The 17,918-nt window shown below is 44.4% G+C and overlaps 2 protein-coding genes across 8 annotated transcripts in view; one reads left to right on the forward strand and one right to left on the reverse strand.

Annotated features, from left to right (window-relative positions):
- LOC105919530 (myosin-10) overlaps positions 1-9,130 on the forward strand; it is a 67,022-nt gene extending 57,892 nt beyond the window's left edge. For 3 of the 5 annotated variants that reach the window (XM_021311929.2, XM_036136770.1, XM_021311931.2), the window contains 12 exons: positions 763-1,011; positions 1,094-1,306; positions 1,636-1,848; positions 1,935-2,096; positions 3,205-3,333; positions 3,420-3,508; positions 3,592-3,715; positions 3,803-3,892; positions 5,164-5,282; positions 5,368-5,476; positions 5,552-5,724; positions 6,356-9,130. In XM_021311929.2, the coding sequence (XP_021167604.2) occupies positions 763-1,011; positions 1,094-1,306; positions 1,636-1,848; positions 1,935-2,096; positions 3,205-3,333; positions 3,420-3,508; positions 3,592-3,715; positions 3,803-3,892; positions 5,164-5,282; positions 5,368-5,476; positions 5,552-5,724; positions 6,356-6,503 (1,818 nt within the window). In that variant the 3' untranslated portion in view covers positions 6,504-9,130. The remainder of the gene's footprint in view (positions 1-762; positions 1,012-1,093; positions 1,307-1,635; positions 1,849-1,934; positions 2,097-3,204; positions 3,334-3,419; positions 3,509-3,591; positions 3,716-3,802; positions 3,893-5,163; positions 5,283-5,367; positions 5,477-5,551; positions 5,725-6,355) is intronic. The other 2 variants (XM_021311932.2, XM_036136771.1) reach the window with 1 other exon arrangement.
- A 2,809-nt stretch (positions 9,131-11,939) lies between these two features.
- The window catches only part of ubn2a (ubinuclein 2a), a 35,543-nt gene continuing 29,564 nt past the window's right edge, over positions 11,940-17,918 (reverse strand). For all 3 annotated transcript variants that reach the window (XM_036136774.1, XM_036136773.1, XM_012854864.3), the window contains one exon: positions 11,940-16,551. In XM_036136774.1, coding sequence (XP_035992667.1) covers positions 16,505-16,551 — 47 coding nt within the window. In that variant the 3' untranslated portion in view covers positions 11,940-16,504. The remainder of the gene's footprint in view (positions 16,552-17,918) is intronic.

Raw genomic sequence — 17,918 nt, forward strand, 5'->3', positions numbered from 1 at the left:
TCAGAATAATTTGAGAGTGGGCATCTGATGCATTAAAGTCAACGGCATTTATTAGTTTTTAAAGCTTGCGTTTTGAACAGTAAAATAACACTTCATGTCATCAGGATGGTCCAGGTTAGAGGTGTGGTTGTGTCCACTGAACCCAGCTCTATAGCAGCTATTCTGTCCCCACAGGAGACTCTGCAGGTCATGCAGGTTAAAATAGTGGAGTTTTCTCATTTGTTTAAACCATATTTCTGTAATAGTGCATACAGCAAGTCTTCAATGAACTCCCCCGCTTACTTCTGACGTTTTTAGATTTAAAAAAAAGAAAAGTCGATCTCTGGCTTCAGAACTCCATTGATTTCTCTGGAGGTCATCACGCTTATTGACCAGCGTCTCGGCTGCTCTCTGTGAGCTTCTTCCTACATCTGAGCAAAGAGCAGGTCACCAGACAGATTGGAAGCAGACAGAAAAAATGCTATTTCACTGTTTGCTTCATTGTAAAGGGTAAGAAAAATCTGTAATCGTTATAGAAAACCTTTTTTTCCTCAGACAAACAAAATAAATAGCACAACTCGTAGTACAGCTTTGACAGCGGCACATGAAAACAGGAGGCGGAGGACCTGCTGGGGCTGCCACGGACATTGAGACATTGAGTTTTTATCAAGGCTGATCATTTATAACAGGGCGTCAGTCAGGAAGCCTGATCTGGATCTTATCAGGACATCCCTAGTTGTTGTCTGTAAGCTTTCCTAACCTGAAAATGTTCTCTCCCTGCAGCTGTTTGACACCAAGAAGAAGCTGGACGAGGATGTGGGCGTTATTGAGGGTCTGGAGGAGGCCAGGAGGAAACTCCTGAAGGACGTGGAGCTCAGCAACCAGCGCCTGGAGGAGAAGACCATGGCCTTGGACAAGATGGAGAAGACCAAGAACAGACTGCAGCAAGAGCTGGACGACCAGATAGTGGACCTGGACCACCAGAGGCAGATCGTCTCTAACCTGGAAAAGAAGCAGAAGAAGTTTGACCAGGTACAGCCCAGGAGGACGCTTGAAGCAAAGCGCTCAGGCTGCATGTGTGTCATTGACTTTTTCATTGTAACGTCTGCGTTAGTTGCTGGCTGAGGAGAAGACCATCTCGGCTCGCTATGCTGAGGAGAGGGACCGGGCCGAGGCGGAGGCCCGGGAGAAGGAGACCAAGGCTCTGTCTCTGGCCAAAGCTCTGGAGGAGGCCTTGGAGAGCAAAGAGGAGCTGGAGAGGTTTAACAAGCAGCTCCGGGCTGAGATGGAGGACCTGATGAGCTCCAAAGATGACGTGGGAAAGAACGTGAGCCACTTTTACCTGGTTCCCTCTGAGCAGGCAGCTCTTTCTCCTAGACGTCTTCAGATCTGTTAATGCCAGGGAAAGGCTGAAGTATCGCTTCCCTACAACGTTTTGACATTTTCTCTCTAATTTAAGATCTTATTTCCCTCATTTTTAAATCATGTTTAGTCAAAACCACCTGTATGTCCCCACTGACCTATATTTTCTCACAGTACTGAGGAAAAAACAGCTGAATGTGATTTTATTAGGTGTCAAAGTCAAATGAAAGCATTGATTTAGTCATCCAGCGCAGGCTTTTAGTCCCACGCTGATTGTTGCGTCTCTGCACACAGGTCCACGAGCTGGAGAAGTCCAAGCGGACCCTGGAGCAACAAGTGGCGGAGATGAGGACTCAGCTGGAGGAGCTGGAGGACGAGCTGCAGGCCACAGAGGACGCCAAGCTGCGTCTGGAGGTCAACATGCAGGCCATGAAGGCTCAGTTTGACCGGGACCTGCAGTCAAAGGACGAGCAGGGAGAGGAGATGAAGAGAGCGCTGGTCAAACAGGTAGAAAACCCCCGCATGAGATGGTTTTGAGCTGAAAACATCGGCTTGGACTCGGACATTTAGAGACGGGTGTTTTCCTCCTCCAGGTTCGGGAGATGGAGGCTGAGCTGGAGGATGAGAGGAAGCAGAGGTCTCTGGCTGTTGCTGCCAAGAAGAAGCTGGAGGTGGACCTGAATGAGCTGGAGGGTCAGATTGAAGCCGCCAACAAAGGCCGGGATGAAGCCATCAAGCAGCTCAAAAAGCTCCAGGTGATTTCTTATCTCTGTATTTCACAAACTAAGGCTGAACCACGTTTCCAAATTAACTTACAGAGTGCAGCACATGCAAGGAGCTCTGCTAAACCGTTCTTTTTCAGGGCTCTTAAGCTGCAGCCATAGTTCTAAGCAGGGTAGTGTTAGACACTGGAATGACCTGGAAACTTTAAAGAACACTTTCCCTGGCCTTTAAAACAAACACTGTTCGTGCACAGCACACAGAAATATGAAGAAATGATTGTGTGTAGAAACGAAGGATAGTACATGTGAGAGAGAGTGAAACAAATTTAAATGAACAATCCAGCCTGTTTCTTTATCAAAATATGAAATGTATTAATTTATACATTTATTGATACATTTCTCTTTGTTTAAGAGCATAAAACAAGCAGGAAAGCACATATTTATTTACATATTTAATCATATGCCATACCATGTCTGTCTTTGTTAAATAACAAACCAAACCGTGTGAAAATCAGGAAGAAACTTGGTAAGTTAAGATTTATTATAGTTGGGCAAACATCTTCATACAAATTAATGCACTGAGGGCACAAAGAGACCCAACCAAGATGGCCGCCGTGCTGCGACATCACCTCTAATATGCAGGCCAGTCCATGGGGCGTCTGCCTTTATGATGTCTGTGCTCCTAAAAGACCAACGCCAAGGAGTGGAAGAAAAAGATAAATAGTTTAAAGAAATGTAAAACTTAAGTCTGGTTTAGCTCTGGGCTTTGAGTAATTCTAACAGAAGAATATGCTTTGACCCAAAGCCATTTAATGGAGCTCTGGCTGTATGTTTAGCACTGGTGGGGACGCTGTTTGGGGGTGAAGTGAGGTGTTAAAGCACTTCATGTCATCTGATCCACATCTTTACTTTGTAAAGAAGAGTATTGAACCTGACACCTTCTTTTGGTTTTCATTGGGAAACATTAACAAATCACGGTACATTTTCTTCCACTTTACAATTATACAGCGCTTTACGTTGGCGTTGGCATAAAACGTGAGGAAACCACAGCCAGGTCTGAGGAGGATTGTTCTGAGGCACGTTGTGTGAATAAAGCTGTCGCTGAGGTAGCAACGCTTTAACTAAGCTCTGGGTCCTGCAGGCTCAGATGAAAGACTACCAGAGAGAGCTGGAGGAGGCGAGAGCCGCTAGAGACGAGATCTTCACCCAGTCCAAGGAGAACGAGAAGAAATTCAAGAACTTAGAGGCTGAGATCCTGCAGCTTCACGAGGTACGAGGCGTGTTTTCTGTTGAACAAGTGTGTGGAGGGAGGCGTAGCTGGAGAGAACTGAGCGCCCTGTGGCCGTGTGCCTGCAGGACTATGCAGCGGCAGAGAGAGCCCGGCGACACGCGGAGCAGGAGAGGGACGAGCTGGCTGATGAGATCTCCAACAGTGCTGCTGGAAAGTCAGTATCTCCACATGCTGGAAGCCCCAGGAGAAGATTTTATTCCGCTTCCAGCCTTCAGCTGCTCTGCTTGTGTGCGTCAGGTCGTCGCTGCTGGAGGAGAAGAGGCGGCTGGAGGCCCGCATTGCCCAGCTGGAGGAGGAGCTGGAGGAGGAGCAAGGCAACATGGAGCTGCTCAACGACCGCTTCAGGAAGAGCAGCACGCAGGTGAGCCATCGCAGTCACCGCCAGACGGGAGCGTCCGTCTGAAGGCGACGTGAAACGCTGCTTTACCTCCTCCTTTGTCTCCGTCAGGTGGACAGCCTGAACGCCGAGCTGGCTGCTGAACGCAGCACGGCGCAGAAGAGTGAGAACGCCCGGCAGCAGATGGAGCGGCAAAACAAGGTCCGGCTCATAATGCACTCAGACAAACACAGCCATTTAAATTCATAGAGAGCTCCTCATGGTTTTACTAAGAGCTAAAACGAGTCAAACACAACCTATGACGGGTTAGACTGTCTAGTCCAGGGGTGTCCAAACTTTTCGGTACAGGGGCCTAAATTGTCCAGTTAAAGGAACTCAAGCGCCAAAAACCCCCCACGAATATTTTTTTTAAAACCCCAAGAAATTATGTACATTTTTTTTACCTGCTCTACAAAATACCTTTTAAAAAGGTAAAAAAGGGCTTTGCTCATTTGTCATATTAAAATATGGTCGTCCAGCTTGCAAACTATTTTGAATAATTTTATTTGACTCTTATTGGTTTAGCCATAAAAGAACAATTTCTGGCTCAGTTGTTCTTTGAAAACACTTGCTGTAATTAGCCAATTTTAATAATTGAATTCAAAGTAGATTTAAGGCACCAAAGTTTGCAATTGAGTAATTAAATGTCACTGAATAGATGTTAGTATGAAATTAAAGAGAATGTCAAAAGTGTGTTTATTGAAAGATGAATACTGAACTTAACATTTTCAATTGTAGGCTTTTTACTTTTCTGTCATAATTTAGCCCTAATTAAAAACTAAAAACTTCCATCTGCATCAGCCACCTGGACCAAATCTTTCTTAAAATGCTGTTGGGGGCCACCCAGAATGAGTCCAGGGGCCACAAATGGCCCCCGGGCCGCACTTTGGACATGCCTGGTCTAGTCTGAGCGAGCTAAATGCAGAAAACACATCATGAGGACAACATGGTCCCTCTTCCTGCTTCCTGTGACTCTTCAGTCTCTAGATGAGACTATATCATTTATATTGAGATGATCTATGTTAGGTTCTAATTATATTTTAATGTATTGCAGTAGATTATTTTTCAGCCGTTTCTCATATTTATCTACAGCTGTTTGTTAAAAATGTGCCTGTGAGACATTTGGGATAAAACTTTGATTCAGAGATGCCTGTTTATAATTACTTCATGAAAATAAATGCATCGTAGATGATATAGTGTATCGGCATTTAGCCTAAAAATATTAAGATACAGGCTGCCGTCTCTGGAAAATCCAACTCTGTGACGTTGAAGCGTCTTTTGGTGGCATCAGGGACCCTAATGATCGTCCTAACAGAGATTTATACGCCTCATAAGTGTAAATGTGAAAAGAGGAACCTGCCTTCTGTCCAACAGATTGATTATTGCCGTGTTTCCTAAAATCCTTCGGCGTAAACGTCTGTTCATAAATGCAGGAGCTTAAAGCCAAGCTGGCCGAACTAGAGGGAGCGGTGAAGTCGAAGTTTAAGGCATCCATCGCTGCGCTGGAGGCCAAGATCGTGCAGCTGGAGGAGCAGCTGGAGCAGGAAGCCAAGTAAGACTCCACCTCCATCGGGGCGCAGGCTGTAGCTGTAGACCCACACGAGGTTTGTCTCACTGTCGCTGTGCTGAACGCCCAGGGAGCGAGCGGCAGCCAACAAAATCGTCAGACGCACCGAGAAGAAGCTGAAGGAGGTGATGATGCAGGTGGAGGACGAGCGTCGCCACGCCGACCAGTTCAAGGAACAGGTAAAGACGAACAAGAGGTGGAGCGGATTCAATTAGGCCGCTGGCGCACGCTGTAACGTTATTTGGTCTCGTCAGATGGAGAAGGCCAACTCTCGAATGAAGCAGCTGAAGCGTCAGCTGGAGGAGGCAGAGGAAGAGGCGACGAGAGCCAACGCCTCCCGCAGGAAGCTGCAGAGGGAGCTGGACGACGCCACCGAGGCCAGCGAGGGCCTCACCAGAGAGGTCAACTCCCTGAAGAACCGGCTCAGGTACGACGGCATGGTCAACTCCTCTGTTACAGACCGCCTCACATGTCTTTCTGCTGAATAAGGGGTCCGAGCCGGCTGAAGACCAGAACCCAGCAGAACCTGGGGACGCTGCTTTTATATTTTTAGACTCCGGCCAAAAAGAAAAAAAATTGGGAGACTTGATTTGTAACCTAGGCGAAATGCATGCAATGCTAATCGATTAGAAGATTCACCGCCACTTACCAGTAGGTGGTGCTATGGCAGAGATCGCTGAGTTACATTTTTAATGTCAGAATCGTCTGCCACATCATCAAAGTACTTTGCATCTAGTCTGGACGAGCAGCATTCCCTCCTCCTGAAAGAGCGTAGAGCCACAGTGGACAGTCGTCTGCATTGTCGATGGCTTTGCAGCAATCCCTCATACTGAGCAAGCATGAGGCGACAGTGGAGAGAAAAACTCCCCTTCAACAGGGAGGAAAACCTCCATCAGAACCAGGCTCAGTGTGAACGGTCTGAGGCTGGTCCTGGTGAGGACGGCTTGGACACATTTCATGACTGTTCTGCTAGTCTCAGCATTAATGAAGACGGTTATTTTTATAATTTTAGTTTTTTAAAGAGGGGCTTATTTGCCTTGTGTGTTTGTTCTGAGCAGGCGTGGCGGCCCGGTCAGCAGCTTCTCCTCCAACCGCTCAGGCCGCCGCAATCTCAACCTGGACGGCGCGTCCGGGGACATGTCTGACGACGACGCCGACAGCCGCTCCAACGACTTCAACGACACGCAAACTTTCAACGCCGAGTAAACACTTTTTATCCAGCCCCCCCCCCCCCACCCAGTTCTCTTCTCCAACATCCTCACCGTTCCCACAGCCCTAGTTTAAGTCTTTGAACCGTTGACCGCCCCCTGGAGCCGTTCTGGTCCACTCTGCCGTCTGATCCGCTAACACTGCAGGAGGAATCCTCTGGTCCCAGAGTCACAGGAGCAAACGGACACCTCTGCCTTACTCTGCCCCCCCGCTGGGTTGGGTCTATCAGTCACGTCATATTGTAAACCCGCCTCATCCCCTCCCATCAGGCCTGAAGTTATCGGCTCAGCTTAATGACAACGTACACATGAAGGTACAAAGTGCTTTTTTTAACAAGTTGAGCTGAGTGAGCGTTCACATCAGCTGTGGAAAACCAGGACTATAAGGATCAGATTTTCATTTCTGGTACCGGACACACCCCCCCCTCCCCCCCCAGTGCTCAGTGCTCGCCTCTCTGAGGACGCTGCTTCATGTCGGGCCGGTCCACCGTCTCGCACCGCAGGAACTTCTCGGGACTCGCAATAGAAAAACATGGAACCTGAAGTGGCGCGTATGTTACTGTGAAAAAATAAGTAGGTATTTTATTTACCTGTCGCTTCATCTCAGCGTTAGAGAAGGAAGGTGTTGCTTGGGCTTAAAGCTCGTAGCCACTGTGCAGTGTCCGCCTCCAGGGATGCCGGCCTCACGCTGGAAAAAGATGCTGGAAAAATGCACAGGACTGCACAGAACATGTGAAAGCTGCAGAAAGAAAGGCCTAACTGGAAACGCACTGCGGTGCCGCTAAATGGCTCATTAACGCTTTCTATGACGATACACATGCATTTCACTGCTTGTGCTCGGCTTCACTTCGGTTTATCATTAAATCTGAGACAAGCATGGTCTTTTCTTTGGACGCCCCACTTTACTGCTGTTCTGCAGGATGTCAGAAAAATCATCACACACTCAGTTGCAAGCTGGATTATCCGTTCCTGGTATTTTCGTTTTTAAATTAGCCTCGTTTGGATAGAAAGTCTGATCTGGATGTTTCTATTGCAACTTGTGAGGCATCTCCGCAGGCCGGAACGGGAGACGTTTGCTTTAATCCTTTCCAGACTTTATTCCTTGGTGAGTTTTCTAAACAGTAAAAAACTTCAGTGACATAGTACCCGGTCTGAATAAACGGGCATTTTATTCATTTTTTGGCCTCCTAATCGCTTCAAGTCTGGGTTTTAAGCTGGACCTGTGGTTCTGATGCTTTTGTACATTTTAACTAATAGAATAAGAGGCGCCACAGATCAGTAATTGTGCTTTAAAAAAATCTGTTAATGTTCGATAATCCAGTTCTATTTCCAAACCTGTTCAAGGTGCCGTTATTTGATGAATTCTGAAACATACAAATAATCAAACCCAACTTCTCTACAAGTTAACGTAAATGAAAATTCGGTAAAGAAAAAGGTGTCAGCGCCGTGTGCTCAGGTTTTATTTTAAATGCCCAGGTAATAAAGGACATCTTCAGTGCCTGGGTTGGTGGTCCTGCAGAAAGGTGAGGTTATTCCACCAGTAGGTGGAGCCGTAGAGTCAGGATGAAGTGGCACTGAGGGACCTCTGCAGTCTGCTCATGTAGGATTTCACCCAGAAAGAAAAGAAAGGCTGCAAAGTTAAGCAGAGTCATGGACTAAGCCTTAGGATGGCTCCAACGCAATAAACCTAAAGAACAAACTCAGATTTCTCTTCTGCTCCAGCTTGTTTCTAGAGTCTCTGCTGATTTAAGAGATGCCCTGAGAACAGCATGAATGTCTCCCTGGCTCGTTTAAACCTCAGCTTCTGTAAATTTCTAGCTCTGTGACTGGAATGTACTTGGTGCCATTATTTAGTGAGATAAATCCCCGCTCTTCAGACCTCCCACAGATCTTATCGGCCACTTAGTATTGTAGGCGTAGAGTTGTTAGTCGTCCATCCTCCAACAGACCTTTGTTTTAGCGCAGCTTTAAATACAGCATCCGCCTCCGCAGCTGAACCACTCCAGTGTAGAAAAAGCCCCCCCCCCCCCCTCCCCGGCCCCCCTGCTGGGGTCCTCCGCTCTGCTCCGTTTCCTCCGGACGCGTGGAGCAGCCGCAGAGAGTTCAGCTCCTCCTCCGCTCATTGAACAGATCACCGTATGTTTCTTTAAAAGTGCCTTAGACACTAGATAAGAACATAAACAGGCAGCGAGTTCTTTCCACACAAAAAGGATGAAAGCGTTGAGAAAATGCTAAACACAGCTCTCTTGTGTTTTTTGCTGTGCTTTGAATCATATCACGGTACCATTGTTCATTATAACCTAGTGTTGTGTCGACGCCAGTATCAACCAACACGAGAAGCGAACTCTGCCTGTTCTCGGATGTTCTCCCCCGTCGGCCCTCAGACGGAGGTTTGTTACTTCTGTCGGTCGGAGAAGCGGGACGCTGCGCAGGATTTCCTTTGGTTGGAAGCTTTAACATCCACCTGTAGTTGACTTCTTATTTCTCTTTCTATTATTATTCAGTTCATTCAACTGCAAATACTCCCATCATGTTTCTTCTTGTTCTTATCCCTATTTCTAGATGGTAATTTTGCCCCCTTTCTGTTTGGTTTTGTAAAAGGAAAATAAAGCATATTCATTGTAACTGAGTCTGTTCTGGCTTTTCTCCTACTAGCAAAGTTGGGCTTTCCCATCAGACCAGAGGATTTAGTCAACCACATAAGGGCCTGATAAATACTTATTCATCTCAAACCTTTTTTTTTTTTTTGTTGTTGTTTTATTCATCTGGGTCATTAAATAACCCTTTTATACAGAAAATAACACATTGTTGTGATTTCTTCATGGTGCTGAAAACAGAAGCGATACACTGCAAAAACGGAACTAAAAATAACTAAAATGTTCTTCAAATTAGTGTATTTGTCCTTGATTTGAGCAGGTCAATAAGATGATTTGCCAATGGAATAAGATTTTTGCACTTAAAACAGGAGCAACTCATCTCCATCGTCTTATTTCAAGTGCATTATATCTAATTATCTTATTTTAGGGGTAGAAATACTCATTCTATTGGCAGATAATTTTATTTACCTGCTCAAATTAAGGATAAACACTCTAATTTCAATAAATTTTTACTTATTTTTAGTTCTGATTTTGCAGTGTACAGGGACATAGGAATGATATCTGGGGGAAAAAAACTCCAAAGATTCAAACTTCACCAACTCCAGTTAGGCCGTAATGGCTAGTAGCAGCTAACGCCTGCTAGCATTGCTGAACACTGTAGCATCCACTGAGGGACCAATGGTAGGCCACTGCTTCATCTAACAGAGAAGCTCTTCATAGCACGTCTCCTTAGTTCAGGATTTCTGAGGTACGCTCTAAGAGCAGTGTGCGTCTTATTTGGACCAGGAAACTCTTGGCATCTGTATCAAAAGAAATCCACATTAACTGGGCCTGGAAGCTGACAGCTAGTCACTACTCTCTAAAATATGAGTGCTTTATGAGAAGACTTATGAAACTCAACACCAAATAAACCGAAATATTAACACAGAAAATGGAGGTAGGAGGTGGTACACCGCCTGTGATCTTCCTCTGAGAACAGAAAAGGGTGAACGTTCCTATTTAGAGTAACTGCCTGATGTAAGAGGCAATGTAAAAATCTCTTAACTAGCGTTCACTGAAACCTCTTTACCTTCATTTCACTAAAAGGTTCTGTCCTCAGTATGGTTCTCCAGCTAATTTCAATTTGTCCACCAACATCCACCCATTGTCCACACATGGGTATCCATGCAGGGTCACAGGTGGGCTGGTACCCATCTCCAGCAGTCATTGGGAGAAGGAAAGGTTAAAATCTAGTGGTCGCCAGGCTGATACTATTTGGAGAACAATTAACCAGTCAGGTTTCTGGACTGTGGGAGGAAACGAGTATCCAGAGAACCCACAAATGGACAGGGAGAACATGCAGAAAGAACCCAGGAGCAGTCTGCTCATGTAGACATGAAAATATCGAAAAAGTATTTAGGGGGAAACAAGTAAAAAAAAAAATAATTAATGCAAAAACGTAAAACAAAAATTGGGCATAAAAATCCCCAACTTGTTTGATTCAGTGTACCCATCTAAAAAAACAAATGGGAGAAATATATGGTGTCATCTAATGCGTGGTTGGTTTTACTGCTGCAATGCCTCTTAATAGTTTATATACTGTGATTTCCTGATAAATTTGGAGTCCTGGAAGTTTTTACTGACATCACCAATATCAACACTACTTGAACCGTTGCCTTTTTATTTAATACTTTGGCAAATAAAAGTTCGTTTTATACAGATTTGAGTTTGTTTTTAGATTTTTTTTTTCCTTTCTGCCAGTCATCTTTTCATCTCGTAAGGCAAACTGTGACCAGTGCAGAAAATATTTAGATTGTGCAACGTGTCAATGGTCGTCTTTTGGACAACTGTCAAGTCAGCAGTCTTCTCCATGATTGTGTCGCCTACAGAACTAGACTGAGACCATTTAAAGAACTTTGTGGGTGTTTTGAGTTAATTAGCTGATTAGAGTCTGGCACCAGGTGTCTTCAATATTGGACCTTTTTACAATGTTTTAATTTTCTGAGATACTGAATTTGGGGTTTTCATTAGTTGTTAGTTATAATCGTCAAAATTAAAATAAATAAACACTTGAAATATAGCAGTATGTGTGATGAATGAATATAATATAGTTAAGTTTTTGAATGAAATTACATTTACTTTTTCATGATATTCTAATTAAATGACCAGCACCTGTAAATATCAAACAAGTTCCGGATCAATGAATTTTCGGTGCAGACGTCATTACTGTGGGAAAAACCATTTCTAAAACCGTGTTTTTAAAATGGTGTATTCAAACGAAGCAATACGATTAATAAGAAAATATTTACAAGGAAGTGTATATTCCATAATATGTCTACAGTTCATTCAAGCTGTGAGAACAGACTTTGGTAGAAAACAGGAAGGCTGAAAGGAGTCCAGCAAAGGATCCATTTTATCCTGCTGAACATGCCGGGTTTAGACATTTTAGCAGCTTTTAAAAATCTCAGTTAAAGTAGGAATCTAATATTTCTAGAATAAAGTTACAAAGATGTGTTGAATGTTGTACTAGCTGCCCTAATTGCTAATAGAAGATGCTGAAAGCTGTTTAACATGTCAGCTCTACTCATTTTGTCTCTTTGTAAATGTTAGTAAAACCTCATTTTACAGAATTTTTGAAAATGAAAACATGAATTTAGGGTTAATGTGCACTAAATGCATGTTTGGTAACCACCTGAACATCCAGCGGTGCCTTTCATCCAGGGTTACTTTACGTTATCAGCTCACAATGGATGTCATGGCCTTGGATTCATCGTACGGTGTTTATCGTTTCAGATAAACACCGTAATGAAGCACTGTGGTGTGAAGACAGCTGAAAGCTTTTAATAAGAGCCCCACCGTTTCATGAAAACCATCTGTTTTAATTTCATCATAGACACACAAAAATAAGCTACAAAAGACCAAATTAAGTTACCAGATAGCCACAAAATGCTGTTCTTTTCCTCCCACTCCTCCGAAGAAAGCACAACTTAGAAGAACGTCCCCCACTGCTCCAGTCACATGACTTCACAAAGACATACTGATGGGCCGCGCTGACACTCGGGGGTTAACGTGTTGGTGCAAATGAGGGAACAGTGGCAGAAATACACTCGGACCAGCAGCACCCCATCACAAGGAGATACAACAACAATCTTTGGCGTCTTTCTTGGCGCAGCCGGTCAGACACACACACACACACACACACACACACACACAATGGCCAGGGTGGGAAAGTAGAGTTTCTGTAAACGGAGATATTGAGCTGAGGGAAGGTTTTGCTACCAGTGTTCAGAGAAAGCAAAGTGAAGTTTAACCTGTTGAGCGTCTGATGGCGGCCAGCCATCTCTGCTCGATTCAAATCAATGGACAGAAAAATGCTAATTAGACAATAAAACAAATCCATATTTTAGCTTTCAGGGTTGGCCGCTAAAGATGTGCAAGACGTTTAAAAAATTATCTTATTGCAACAGCACTGAAAATATTTGAGACCTAACCCAACATGTGCAATCAAATCAGATGGCAGAGAAAAACTCGTTTTAAGTAAATCTGTAGTGGGCGAACAATTTCTATGAAATGTAACTGGAGCCATTTTCTCCTTCCTTTAACTTCCTTTTAACTTCCTGGAAACTTGTGGAGTTTCCAGGAACTTCTCCCCGCAACTGCAAAAAGGGAACTAAAACTGAGTAAACTTTTGTTGAAATTAGTGTATTTTTCTTTGATTTCAGCAGGTAACTAAGACTATTTGCCAATGGAATAAGATCTCTGCGCTTAAAATAAGAACAAATCTTGTCCATCTGATTTCAAGTGCAGGATGTCTAATTGTCTTATTTCTAGGGGTAAAATACTCAGTCCACTAGCAAATAGTCTTATTTAGCTGCTCAAATCAAGCAAAAATATACTAATACCAAGAAAATCGTAGTGACTTTCAGTTCCCTATTTGCAGTGCGGGGTATAAACATGACGCAACACAGAGGCTCACTGTATTTCAACCACTGGTCATGAGGCTGGAGGCACAGCGACCAGGAAGATAAAGGATAAAACATCTAGAAACCTCCCTGTTGGAGAACTGCAGGAAGGAGTGGCATCTAGCAGTCATCAGGTGTCCAGAATAACCAGTAGATGCTACCTATCTACGCCAGGCTGATTGGGAGGAAGGCTTTTCAGTCAGGAAACCTCCACAGAGTGCTTGGCCTCACTTAATATTTGAAATACTAGAACCTTGTAAACAAAAATCTGGCGGACCATATAGATTCAATGGTGTCACTTGACGGGATATGCATGCAAACCAGTTGACATCCCAAAATCCACTTTGTTCCATGTGAAACTCAGTGCCCTGACCTAAATCATACAGAAACCTGTAGGGGGAGCTAGAGACACCATCAGAGAGGACTCAGGAAGATCTGGAGTGATTGTGCAAAGATGAGAGCTCCAACATCTCTCTGTAAGCTCCAACCAGGTAAGAGGTTAAACTAAATAACTCCATGGACACGACTTTTCTCACTGATTAAATGTGCTTAAATCAAAGGTTGGATTCTTCTACACTGGTCAATGTGAGATCACACTACTGTACTAAAAGATGGAGTCTTTATAAGGCTTCATGACCAGGGCTGACACTTATTGAGACTCCACTGTATTGTAAGTAGTGTTAGCCTCATGCTTGTTTCAGCCCCAACAAATAACAGTAAGTGTGTGTTGTGACAGAGTTTAGATGCTCAGTGATAACCAGCAGCGTACAGCACCCTTAGGGCTCGCTAGAGCAGCTGGACCTGCCTAATGTGGAGTTTAGCATGAAGGTCAGTGCCACTCTGGTGAGGAGGGCAGATCAGGTCTGCTTTATCCACAGTCACTGATGGTGCTTCCATCAAAAGGAACCAGAGATGAGCAGCACAGCCTGTTTTATGGAGAACTACACGCTGAGCTGCTGAAGGAAGCCAATGTTCAGTTGGGCCGTTCTCCAGCTACAATGATGGGACAATTCATTGTTCCCTTACTGAACAATGTTTCTCTGTTGTTGCCACATTTAAATGTTTCAGATCAGATACATTTCCATACCGGACAAAGTTAACATGAGTAAACACATAATCCTGTTTTCAAATTAATTTATCAGGGGAAATGGTTATCAGACCAACCTGGCTCTATAGGACAATCTGTCACACTTATCATGAAACGCTACTTTTGTTTCATAAGTTTCATTAGCCTGAGCCAGGTCTGATTACTGCCAGACCTATAATACAAAGAAACAACATAAATAAAACCGGTCTGACTACACGAAGTAGGCTACAAGACTTCAAAAAGCAACACAATGATTCAACCTACAGAACTTGAAAACCAAATGGGAAAAAGTCACTGACCTCTGGAAACAGTGGTGAACCTTTCCAGGAGTAGCCAGGCTACTATAAGTCAACCATCATCAACTCATTCAGGACGCCACTAAACACCCAGAACAACATCCAACGCTCTGCAAGCCTCACTTGTCTCAGCTAAGGTCAGCGGTCATGTTTCAACACGACACCAGGTAAAAAAGACCAAAACCACAGCTGAGCTTGGAGAACTGAAGGGCCCATCTTGATGATCCCAAAGACTTCTATGACATTCCTTTGTGGACCAACGAGACCAAATCAGAACGTCCTGAGCATTAAAAACAATAAAATCTAAAATAGTGAAACCGGTTGGTTGTAGTTTGCTGGTTTGACCTTTGCAGCTTCAGGACCTGGACAACCTTTTAATCTGTTTGGTTCTCAACCAGAGAATCCTGAAGCAGGACATCTGCTTTAAAAGACCTGCGCTTATTCAGTAGGCCAATGACCCAAAAGCCACCTGGCCCCTTCTGAGTGGCTGAAAAATAAAACGGCCGTTTGTTCTGGCGATAGTCTGGACGTCAGTCTTCTTGAGATGTTAAAGGGTGACCGTGAACTGTTGTGGTCTAATTCAGCCACAACAGTGTAAAAAGACTCATTAGGCGGTATCGCTGGTGCTGGACGGCGGGCGTCATCACTGAGGGTGGGACAAGCAGTTAGCAGGTTTAGCTTCGCACAGGGACCGCTGGGCTTGGATAGCTTTTTCCCCTAATAAATGACAACCTGCATTTTAGATTTACTCAGAGAATCTCGTCTGACATAGTGTAGTGATCTGAAACATGTATCTGTGACAAAAAGGCCTTTGCACGCTGCTAGTGTCATTACACGTATCAGCAGTGTGCATTCCAGCGAGGCTAGGAGCGCTGAGAAGTTACGTATAAAAACTTCACTTTGCTTTCCATCTGAACTCACCATGAAAAAACAAAACAAAAAAAACAAGGAGTGTGGTCGTGTTAAACAATCCCACCGCCAGAGAAGAACCAACAGGCTCAGAAGAGGTGGAAAAACAACTTGCACTTTGCGTAGAGCTTTTTTTCAGTCCTGCATAGATCTTTTTTCATACTTATTCGATACAAACTAAGGCGTTTTGTTAATATTAAGTCGGTTTGAGTAAGTAAGCAGTGAAACGTTAAAAAGAAAATATTCAAGTAGGCTACAATCCTGTCGCTTCTTCCCCCGCTCGCACAGGAGAAAGGTTTCCTCCGCTCACGAGAGGATCGCTAAACTTTTTCAATTCAAGTCTCTTTTTTTCTTCTCTTCTTTAAATATCCAGGAAAAAAAAAAGGTCCAGTGTGATTAAACAGCACCAAAAACAAGCTGAGCAAGACACGGCCGTCCAACTTATGCTTGCTCGTTATTGTGAGAGGGGGACGAGTCCTTAGAGAGTCATCTGGAAAGAACTTAACAGTATAATATGCTCTGCTATGTACATACACACATTCAAGTCAACCGCAGCACTCACTCCTGGTTTGTCCCTGTGTAAAAAATAATTTATCAGTATTAATTTAAGCTACTATTTAACAGTCATCAGTGGGAGCAGAGGTGACCCACAATAAACGTCTACAGACACGACGATTCCCACGTTTGAGACGAATAAGAGACAGAAAAACTAAACTTATATAACCATATTCTGTTTTGCCTTTTTTCCCCTCTGTTTCTATGTACTGCAATAAGAAGCAACCTTTTATACCACAGACTCTTAAATACATCTTTTATAATGGAGCGTACCGCCGCTCTCCACCGTACCGCCACCTCGCTCGCACCCATTCCACAGTGATCGAGGTCAGCCATATGTAAACATGTCGACGAAAAGAAAACCAAGCCGGACAGAAGGAAGCACTCTGCTCTTTCACGCCGTCCTGTTCTCGTACCCGGGTCGTTGTACGAAACAGGATTCAGGTAAGTCACTGCCACTTGTAGGGGGGAGAAAAGTCGAGCTCCTTCAGCTCCGTCGGAGCCCCGCCCCATTCCCTGTGACGTCACGGCAGCAGGCCAGAGCGGGGGCTTCCTATTGGTGAGCGGGTCCAGGAGGGTATGACGTCTCTCAGGGTCTCCTGCGCTCTTATTGGTCAGTGGGGCTTCCTCTTCATGTCTCCACCCTGGCTTTGGTTGGCATCTGAGAGGAAGGGACAGTGGTTTAGCCAGCCAGAAGACCCAAACATGTCCTCAGCATCAAAGAAGCAGCAACTCTTAGTGGATGTCTGGATGCAGGAAGCTAAAACCTCCAGCCTCCATAAACTCATTCACACGCTTTATGTTCAAGACCAACACACAGTAGTGGCATAAATGTGAAGTGGAAAGAAGAAGACGGACCTTATTAAACATGTTTTATAGATTAAATCACATTTTGCTGAGTCCATCTTTAACTGCAGTTACAGCTGACAGTCTTCTGGGTTGTTTCTGCACACGTACAGACTAAATGCTTTTTCAATAAGAAACCTTATACTTGGGCTACGTTCACACTGCAGGGGAATGCAACACAATTCCGATCTATTCACCGCCCCCCCAATAAGATAAAAAAAAATAAAAAATCACATTTGTGCCACTTTCAAATGTGGTACTAATTCAGATACGTATGGGATATTTATCAAAGCGTCCGCAGTCTGAACGGTCATGCCTCATTTTATCATGTGATCCACACATGGCAGCAGTTCTGCTGGACCTCCATGCCTTGGTAGATTGGTTTGCAGTGGTACCATTCTCTGTCCAAGTCCAGACGATGGGTTCAACAGAGCTCTAAAAGATGTTGTTGTATAAACTTTAAACTTCTGCACAACTTTCTCCCCGACCTGTCTGCTGTGTTCCTTGGTTTCCGTGATGCTCTTTATTACCAGGCTACATTCACACAGCAGCAAATGCAACCCAAAGCCATCGTTTTGCCCATATCCGTCTTTTTCATGGCAGTGTGAACGGCCCAGGGTTTCTTTTTTCATTCCCTGAAGGAATGCCCAGAAATGTCAACATTGAATACAAGCTTGTAACTGAGAGGACTTTACTGTGGAAACTCTGACCAAAGACACCTTTGTGACTCTACATTGTGTTGGTGGTAAGGAGCCAACACTGGATGTCCAGACCTGAAACCAGCGACTGCAGCATCTCTGCAGGTACGTTTGTTTGGCTTTTTCTCAGCAGAATGAAAACATCATACAATCCATGACATCCCTCATCAACGTGATCATAAACACACTACACACTAGGTCTGACATGGTCTATGAAATGGGGTGGTGGTCTCTGATTGTCAGCAGGGGCCCCCCACCACCACCACCACGGACATATGCAGATCTCCCTCTAATAGTTCAAAAAGCCAAATAGGGTGTTTTCAGCTGACGTCACGCTCACGTGACTACTCAGCGCGTCCGCCATATTGGGTGGCAGTCGTTTCGCACCGTTGACCTGCGTTGTATGACGCCTTAGGCAGTATTGGAAGTGAACAATGGGGAAAACGTGTTTAATGGTTGGTTGCACGGCCCGTGGAGGTAGAGA

This window comes from Fundulus heteroclitus, chromosome 5 (genome assembly GCF_011125445.2).
Source record: "Fundulus heteroclitus isolate FHET01 chromosome 5, MU-UCD_Fhet_4.1, whole genome shotgun sequence".
Lineage (NCBI taxonomy): Eukaryota > Metazoa > Chordata > Actinopteri > Cyprinodontiformes > Fundulidae > Fundulus > Fundulus heteroclitus.